The sequence below is a fragment of the Silene latifolia genome, chromosome Y (genome assembly GCF_048544455.1).
Source record: "Silene latifolia isolate original U9 population chromosome Y, ASM4854445v1, whole genome shotgun sequence".
NCBI classification, from domain to species: domain Eukaryota; kingdom Viridiplantae; phylum Streptophyta; class Magnoliopsida; order Caryophyllales; family Caryophyllaceae; genus Silene; species Silene latifolia.
Genome location: NC_133538.1, coordinates 359,615,512 through 359,625,848, shown reverse-complemented (window position 1 = coordinate 359,625,848; position 10,337 = coordinate 359,615,512). Strand labels below are relative to the sequence as shown.

The following is a 10,337-nucleotide window of genomic DNA, read 5'->3' as shown; positions in this document are numbered from 1 at the left end:
ACAAGAGGATTTAAGGGACAATAAGGGGTTTTTACGCATCATCCATACTTATTCAAGCAAGTTTGAGGAATTTCGGGGAGGTATAACAACTTTCCTTTACTTTCTTCGTTTCAAACTAGTATAATCCGGTTTACACTATTTAATTAGGTTAAATTGGGTTAAATTCTTGCTATTTTTTATTGTTGTGGATTGTTGGTAAAAGTTTTCTACTAGGGAAGGGAGAAATCACACAAACACACCTTAACCACTTGAGTTCTAGCTAGTGCACACAAGGTGTTTGTTGAATTGCCCCTTAGAAAAGTTTTTCAGTTTTTGGTTGTTTTAGTGTCTTTTTGAACTTAATTTTTGTGAGAAAGAAAGATGGTGTTCGGAATTGGCAAAGGAAAATCGAAAAAGAGAGGTGAATCCTCTAATGCACCACCACCTCCACCCAAGGCTTTTCACGGGGATGAGAGTTTGCCCGCACCATACAAAAATTACTTCAAAACCCTTGAGAGCAAACCCTTACACATATCCAAATTCCTCCATCCCGGGACATTGAGAGACATGGGAATTTATGACCAAACCCTTGCATTCTTAACCAAGGTGGGGCTTGAGCGATACATCAACCTCCAACTCAACACTTATCCCGCCTACACCTTGGAGTTCCTTGCCACTCTACATATCACGGGGGAAGGGGAGAGTGAAAGGGTGAACTTTCGGTTGTGCAAAGTTTGGCATTCTCTCACTTTTGAAAGGGTGAGGGAAATTTTGAGAATCTCTAGACCACCCTCCTCCGTTAACCCACAAGGAACCACGTTGAATTATGTGTGGTGTGGCATTTTGGGGAAGCCTCGTCAAACTAACAATGACAAAAGCTCAGCCATTACAACCCCCCCCCAAATCCGAATCATTGCCCGGATGATCTCTTGTTTCTTCTTTTCCCTGGGGGAACGAACGAAAGTCAATGATAGTGTGTGAGAGTGTATATGGATGATGCTACCCGAGGGGGGGAGTGCCGGATTGGGCTAGGCTCTTTGTGGTGAGTGGGACTAAGCATAAAGAGAAAAATGGAAGCATCAATTGTGGGGGACTAGTCACCCTTTTTGTGGCCAATTTAGTTGGTCAAATTCCCGACAACCAACCTCAATTGTGGGGTAACAATTTATACGATGCCGCGGGGTTAGTTGAAACCCACATGATCAAAATTTTGGATACGGTCCCATGGAGTTGTTATTGGTTGATAGAGGGAGATGTGCAACACATGAGACTCCCTGAAAATGCCCCTCTTCCAAGCGGGTTTAGGGCACGTGACTTCTTTTGTCCCGCCGAGAGATATATACCCGGGGAACCACCATAAAGAGTGAGGAAGAGAAGAGTCGTAGAGCCATGCCAAAGTGCCCAACAAGTGGAGGAACGGGAGGTTGAGTTCATTGAGGAGGGGGGTCCATGATACCCACCACATACCTTCACCCCACCAACAACCTCAAGACACCCCTATGTATGAAGTCGGGGGTTCCTCAAATCCCACCAAGGAACCTTGGCAACATCAAATGTTTATATATTTTGAGAATACCCGGGGGTCGTTGGAAACAATTAGTGGGAGGGTTGAGAGCTCCCATACTTGGCAACAACAATATGGGCCAAGGTTAGAGAGTTTGGAACAATTTTAAAATGCCTTTGAGGAGCACAAGAGGTTGGGGGATGAGGCCAAATTGGCCCAAACAAGAATGTTAGAGGGGATAGTCAAAAGGCAAGAGGAGTCTTACACTTGGCAACAACAACAAGCCAAGGTTTGGGTGGATAACCAAGCTATGTGGCAAGCCCAAAATGAGTGGAGGGAACAAGCAAGTCGACAATTTGGGGTGCAAAATGAAAGGCACCACCAATACATTGAAGATTCCTACCACGACGCCCGAGCACAAGAGGATTCCATTGGCCTCATTCGAGGCCTATTTAACATGTCCCTACATCAAAATGAACCCCAATACCAACCCCCCATCAATGAACAAGAAGTGAATGAAGCCTATGAGAGGGCAAAGAAAGAAAGAAAGAGAGAGAAGAGGAAACCGAGGGGCATATGAGCAAGGTGAAGGCCCGGGCCCCTCCAACAATGAAGAAGTTTGGCACTCCTCCACATTGAGGACAATGTGTGATTTAAGTGTGGGAGAGTGAGTTGATTGTAAATTGCGTACAAGTGTTCCTTTTCAATGCACCAAAAAAAAAAAAAATTGAAATATTGAAAATTCCGGCTAGGTGAAAATCCACAAGGGTGGGCACCTAGGCAAGATTGGAGAAGGTGGTCGAGGACGGAATGAAAACCCGAAATGGACTTCCGGGCAAAATGAAGAATCGAGTTGCGAGCCACCGATGAGAGGAAAGGAAAAGCTAAGGTGAAAACCCGAAAGGGCACCTTAGGCAAAATGAGGGATTTTCAAACAAACAAAAAAAATCGAAATATTGAAAAATGCAACACCAAAAAGATGGAGAGATAAGAAGGGAGCAATAAGGAGGATTTAGGAAGGTGGCTAGATTTAGGATTTAATTTCTTTTTTAGTCAAAGAAAATTGTTTCAAATTGGTGGTTTTTCATGTTGGCTACTAGGTTGTTGATCTTTATGGGTGTTTGGCCAACTTAGTAGCATAACTTGCATTGCTTGGAGTGATAAGGGGGTGATATAAGGGGAGCATGAATGATTTGGAAGATTGTCTAGGTCACTTTGCTATTGCCTTGGGATAAGGCAAGAGTGACCATCTTTGCTACGGAGTGATAAGTAGGGTGGTGGTGAAGTTGATGAGTCGGAGTTGGAGGTGTGTTGTGTCTTGTTTAGAGGGATGATATAAGGAGGGTGAGTGAGGGAAGAGTGTGTGTCAACCCTTGAGTCTAGATTTTCTTTTCGAAATCGGTGGATTTGTTGAGAGGGAGATATAAGAAGGTTGTTGTGAGGGAAGAGAGATAAATACTCCTACACTCACTTGTAGACTTACACAATTGCTTATTTCGGGTTTTGCTCGGGATTAGAAAAAGTCTAAGTGTGGGGGTGTTTGATAGTAGTGTTTTGTGGCGGTCTAAGAGGGTGATTTTATCACCCTCGTGTCTTTTAATATGGGTCTTTAGGTTTGGTTATCCTACTATCGATAATTGGTTATGATGTGGTAACGTGTCCATTTTCCCTCGGTTTTATACTTGATTTTGATGCACGGAACCCAAGGGTCGAGGAGAACCTTTCCACAGTCAAGACATGGCGCAAGCACCTCACATTTGGCCAAACATCTAGCTGGGAGAAGTAAAGAGTGAAGATGAGAACAATTGAGAAAAATTGAAGAGGTCAAGAAGCAAAGGAATTAGGATTCCAAACGCGAGCTTAGGCACAGCCTGCGCAAATGGTCAGCGTAGCTGCGCCCGATTGCGCAGGCAAGAGCAATTTCAGCGCAGCCTGCGCAGCTCTGTTTTATGGGGCTTTCTAATCCGCATTTGGGCTTCTTAAGTGAGGATCTTTTTAGGTTTCCGTGAAGCCGTATATATACCCAAGATTTGAAGACCTCAAATACATCTTAGAACATCATCTAATCTCTTATACTCTCATAATTAGGGTTTGAATCTTGTAATATTTTAGAAGACTTTTTCTACACAAGTTGTAATCTTTCCTTGTTATTTGGGTTTTATGAAGACTATGGAAGGCTAATCTTTCACTACTTGGTGTAATCCATTTCAAACTTTCATCTTTATCATTGTATTGACTCTCTAAACTCTAATATTTCATTTATTTCAATTTCTATGTTTGAATGTCATGATGAATGTTTTGTTATGAGAAGTAATTACCCTTGCCTCTATAACACTCATCTAGTGCTTGAATGTTGCAAATTTTCTTACTTTTGTGATGTTTTGTTGAAGCAACTCATATTGTTGTTATCTTGGTTTAAAGTATCAACCTTTGTGAGTAGAAACTGAATATATCATTGGGTTTGTTAGCTTAGACATACTCTTGTGATATCCCATTTACTTTCCTCTTAGTTTTGCTCTTCATGCTCTTTGCTACAATTCATATATGGTTTAATGTTAGAATTTATAGTTTAAGTAGGATTATCATTGTTGGCTTAGATAGTGGTAATCATTTGCTTGAGGTTTGTTGTTGGGTAAATGAATTTATAGAGAAAAGAGTCATACTTTGAGAAAAGGTGGAACTTGTAGGATTATACCAAGTTTCCTCTCATATTATTGTTGTTTGCATACCAAGTGTTTGTTACTTTGTTTCATAAGCAAAAATCATATCTTTTTCATTTTGTTACTTGTTTCCTCCATGTCAATTCTCCTTTCATGTGTCTCAATTGTTGTCCATTGTTAATATCCATCGTTTGTGCATAGTCTTGTATTTTGTTCATTATTATTAGTTTAATTCAAGCTTTAGTTTTAATCCCTTCTCTTGGGTTCGACCCTTACTTCCCTGTACTACTATTCTTAGTGCATAGTGTAGAGTCAAGTTTGGTTTTATAAATTGTTAATTTGGTAGTTTAATTCTAGTATTTAGCGACCTAGTCTTTTATTCCTACCAATTTTCTATTACATCCTTTTAGAAAAAGAAAAAGAATTCTCTGTTCTCTTTTATTTTGCTCTTTCTTTTAACATATTAACCAAAATCTTACAAAATTCATCGATTATTCACTTAATTCATACATTAAAAAAGTAATTAATTCACTTAATTCATACATTAAAAAAGTAATTAATTAGGTAATTTCATCAACAATACATCAATTTATGAACCAAAATGAACAATTACAAATTCAACTAGGCTAGATTTTACAATTAGGGTTTCCCTCAAGAATTGGTGACTGGGGTGGCGCACGTCAGGTGGTGGCTGGTGGTGGCATGGCAGTGGCGCGTCAGGGACGAGGACGTCAGAGAGGTAGAGGTGGTGGCAAGGGAAAGGTTTATGTGAGAGTGGAAAGGTGAGGTTATGTGGTCCAGTTTAAGGTGTGGCTACGGTGAGGAAGGGGCGAGTGAATGGCTGCAGTGGTAGTGGGTGTCAGGTGAGGCAAGGGAGGCGACAGTAGTGGCGGCAATGGCATTAGGGTGATGGTATCGGTGGTGATAGATCTTTGGGGTTAGTGATTTATTTTGTGCAAATTCTCGTTTGTACCGGGCTCTTTTTCACCACAAATTGCGACGGAGCCAAATATGACCATTTTAAAGAGAAAATGTGACTATTATTTGATAGGTAATATTGTATGAATAATTACTTTTTATCTTAAAGTGACTACAGGTGGGGCTGTCACAATTTGTGACCGTCATAACAGAGACCAACTATTTATTTTATTTAAAGGGACAAGGGAAAAGAGGGAGGGTAGTGAATAAAATAAGAGGGTTAATTGCGTAAAACATTTACGTGAAATAGTATAACCCCTAATAAATTCTTTGTGGTGAACATTTTGTGTGCAACATCTCATTTATGATGGACTCTTTTCATCATAAATTATGACGAACCCAAATCAATATCAATATCAATATCAATATCAATATCAATATATCAATATCAATATCTATCTATCTATCTATATTATTAAAGGAAGCTTTTTTCGAGCGATTATAGAGAATCCATTATTTGCAAAAGACTTAAGAGCTATATTAGAGTCCAAATAGAAATACATTGTGCGTAAACCTTCTCCTACTGAATTACGTACACATAGGAAGCAAGCGATTATGAACTTAATTTGTTTTGTTCTGCAAACAAGACCATTTAGGAATTTTGGTAAAAGACAACTAAGCTATATATTTAGGATATATTAAGATAAAAATTAGATTACTATAATGATATAACTCCAGCACTTCGCATTCAATGACTATTAAAACTCTACTGGGAAAAAACTTCTATGTCATCTATATATACTTCATAAGAAAATAAGAAGTTGTATTGGTCTTTCCTTTTCCGTTCATAATCAATATAATATATATCATACCTTTTTTGCTCCTAAGCCGTTGTTTCTTTTTAATAGTAGTTCATCCTGCTACTTTGTACCTCATATTCATTTGTTGTTTGTTCTTAATAATGATATGTACATTGTTTTTGCCTGTGTTAAAAGTTAGGATTGATTAGCTAATATAATGTTGTTACTTTATTTACTTATGCTTTAACTAATAGCTTGAGTTTCCATTTTGTAGGAAGTATTCTGTCCCGATTGAGACAAAACAATTAGCCCCGAGCAGCTTTTGAATGATAACATCAATGCGGTTGCCTATTTATTCATTATGAGAGGTAGTTATCTATCTATATTATTAAAGAAAGTTTTTTCGAGTGCTTATAAATTCTCCAATTTTCACGAGCTACCTGAGATGCATTAAATACTACAATCCTATGATGAACAGACTTATTGTTACATGTACATACCCTTTGAGAGTTTTAGCTAATGTTTTCGTCACTATTTAGTCTCTTTCCTCCTTTTTAGTACAATAACAATTGTACTCCGTATCAGAGACTAACGAGGTCGCCAATGTGAATGAGATGTAGTTTGCTACAATTAGTCTACTAATAACAGTCTAATACACAGACGAGAGTTATGAGATTACTAATTCTCTAATACTATATGTTATTATAGATAGATTTAATATTGCACTTTAAGATAATGTATTGCCGTATTGGTTTGTTGTAGATACTTAAAACACAAATCAAATGTAAGCCTATCATTACTCCAATTACTCCAATTGTATTAAACGATTAATGTCCTAAACTCCTACCCATTATATATACATGCCAAATTTCTATACAACGAAATAGTAATTGTTATTTTACATTTTTTTCTTAAACCTAATACCACTTTTATCTTTGTATATGGTTGATGTTTTTATTTTTGTTTATTATTAATATATGATATGAAGGCGTTTGTTGATAATAAATAAAAGTATGTTGGAGTATATTGTTGTCTTTTTACTGTATAATGTATCTTTTCTATATTGCAGTCCGTTTATAGTATGTTTTATTTTTCATATACTAAAATTGTGATTTGTTATATTGCAGTCATCACTCATCACGTCAATACGATGCATTCATTTAGCCGACAAATGAATGGGACGGATGGAGTATATCTCGCTCAAGTCGAGTAGAATACGGGTCAGTATAATATAGGTTACGGTCGGTTAGGTCAGTGGCGGAACCAGGGTTTAAACTGAAGGGGCGAACGACTAATTTCATAAGATACACTTGAAAATTTTTCGAAAAATTTAACTAAAAACTTCGAAAATTTCATCCGACCGGGGAGCAACCGCCCCTGCTAGCCCCCTAGCTCCACCACTGGGTTAGGTTAGAATACGATCGCTTCAAGTTTTTTTTTTTTACGATATTAGGGATTGGTTTTCTCTTACTACTATAAATAAGTGTGTGCGCATCCTTTTCTGATATTTCTAACTATGCACAAATGTCACTTTTCAATGTTTATATATTTCGCCTAAGTCGTTTGTAGCGTTGTATCAATGTTGTTGATTATATCTTGAAGTTTGTTCAATTATTCATGTTTATAGAGTTAAAACAGTTGTCGAACGATAGTTTATACGGAGTGATGCTTTTGTTGTATAGTTGTTGTGAGTTGTTACTATTTTTGTTAATTATGATTTTGCCACTGTTTACACTAATTATGATTGATATTGTGTTTATACGTACCACTTGAATTGTCAAAAGCATTATAGGCACTCCTAATACAACACAAAATCTATTAATTATAAGCCTATAAGGCTGGCCATCATGCAAATGAGATATGAAACTTCGAAGGATTACTCACTCTTATACTCCATTGTACTATCTATTTTGTTCCATTGTCACTACAAGATTACTAAGAGTTTGAAGGTGTGTTTTTAAAGTTTGAAGGTGAGTTAGTTTTAAGAGGCTGTTTGGCCTTGCTTATGAAAAATGACTTTTCCTTTTTAAAAGAAGTTTATTCACAAGTTATTTTTCGGAAAAGTTTTAGTTGTTTGGCCATACTTTTGTAAAAGCGGTTTCTCACAAAATTTACATGTTTGGCCTAACTACTTTAATACAACTTTTGTTTGCTTATTTGGTTCTTTATGTAAAAAGTAGAAGTAGAAGTAGTAAATATCTACTTCTCCTTTTGGGGGTGAATAATCAGTTTTTGACTTGTCAAAAGCACTTTTAAAACCTTCTAATTTACCATGTTTGGTCAAGCTACTACTTTTTCAATTACAAAAGCACTTTTTAAGCTTGGCCAAACAGCACCTTAGTGTAGTAAGTTTGTAAAACAGTTTGTTACAATGTAGAGTTTATTTTTCTATTATTATATTATTTTTATTGATATTGATTTTTGATGCAAGCGATTTATCTTTATCATGTTTGAATTTAATTTTTTTAAAGTCCAACTTTTATACTTGGATTTAATTTTTTAGAGTCCAACTTTTATAAACTATTATGAGTTAGATTATGGTTGACAATATTTAAAGAACTTATACTCATTTTTAGTTGAAACCATAAAAGTAACAATGATTGCTGATTAACAGTGAACTCCCACTTTTCTCAGAGAAAAGAATTTTGAGATCTGAGTTTGATTGTCAGGAAAGATGAAGAAGAATAGGGGTTGGGAGATCTGGTTTTGTTGTTTACACAAAACGGATTTGGTACAAGTTAATGTTTAATGGGCATATGTTAGCCCGTTTTGTATGGATGGGAAAATGAGCCCATGTGTTTCTTTTCGCTGTTTTGGCTCTTTCTTGTTATATGGATCACTTTTCTCTTTTGATATAATACTTACATTTTATCAAAAAAAAAAAAAAAAAAAAAAAAAAAAAAAACAACAGTGAACTCTGCGAAAATTTGACCCTTTTGCGGACTTATAATTTGAATCAAACTCCAAATTTACCGAATTACGGTTAACCATATCCACGTGTTTATCTCATACTATTAGAGTCAAGGCCATGAGATTGATTCATACAAAAGATAGTTTGTGTTAATATATCGAGGTGTCAATTATATACAAGCACATACCCTACAAAAAATATGTATAGGCCCGTGCATCGCACGGGCATTAAATCTAGTATATACTTAAAAGAGGAACTTTTGAAGCAATTTCATTGGTTATTGCTTTTTTTTGAATTAATTATGTATATAAATAAAAAGATATATAAATTGTGTATAAATAAATATACATTAAAATAATAGTTTACAATGACAAATCTTCGATTATTTTATTAAATTCATAAAGAATTTAATATTTACAAATAAGGAAAAGATTAGAGAGTCCAATATAACATGCACATTTCAGTGGATATCATCTTATCTTTACATAAACAATAAAAAACTCTCGCACTACGTTGTTTTTTTAAGTATAAAATACTTATACTACATATATTTACTAATAACTAGGACTATGATTACCAACTAATATAACCAATATATAAATTAATGAAAGATCCAAAACACATACAAAGACTTCCCTCATGAGTATGACATACGGACTACGGAGTCCATCCTTGCTATTCTTTCTAGATCGAGTATTAACCATTATACGGGATTACGGACTATGCTTTATTTTCCTGTATTGAATCGTTATTAATATATCTTTTTTTTTTAGGGCAAGTAAGCTATTCTCATTGATATATAAAATTCCCAAATACAAACATTTTAGAGACTTATAATTGTATCTCTAACTTTACATAATGCTCTCAAGCCAATTCGCATATTTCACATTTTGACTCTTAATGACTCTTAACCTCATACATGCTTCATTTCTAATATTCTGAACTAGATACTCAAGCCTCCGTAAAGCTCCTTCAATCCTACAATGATTCCATGCAACCCATATCCAGTACATCAGGCCTGCAAGAATTACAGCTATGTCTTGCTTTCTCCCAACAACTCTATTCCTCCATTTTAGCCACCACATAATACTGTTCTTGACAGGGAATTGTATCTGACACCAGGCTGAGATCAGATCCCTGCATTGCTGACTATACGCACACTCAAAAAATAAGTGATCATGAGACTCCTCTTGCAGTCCACATAAGTAGCAGCAGTTATGACTCACAATATGCATTCGCAGTAGTCTGTCCTGTGTTAACAAACGCTGCTGAACAATGAGCCAACTGCAAAAGCTATGCTTGGGAAGAACCATCTCTGGTTCATCCATGGAAACCAACTAACTTGAGCTCTCTCAGGTATAAGCCATTGGTAACCTTTTCCAATCCTGTAACTTTGTCCAGACCCACTCCAATCATGCTGAAATAAGAAATTTTTGAAAAGATTCTTGACTTGGCAAATTTTGCGCCAAGCCCAACTAGAGGCAGGTGAAGGTTCATAATCTATCTATAGTACTATATGCTTTATTTTTCATCTATTACATATGTGCAACTGGATTTTTTATATT

At 36.2% G+C, this 10,337-nt stretch overlaps 1 protein-coding gene across 1 annotated transcript; it reads right to left on the bottom strand.

Moving 5' to 3' along the window:
• Nucleotides 1–9,623: 9,623 nt before the first annotated feature.
• LOC141631703 (uncharacterized) lies at nucleotides 9,624–10,100 on the bottom strand. The gene has a single exon (XM_074444340.1). The coding sequence runs from the start codon at nucleotides 10,098–10,100 to the stop codon at nucleotides 9,624–9,626; it is 477 nt and encodes a 158-aa protein (XP_074300441.1).
• Between the last annotated feature and the right edge of the window lie 237 nt (nucleotides 10,101–10,337).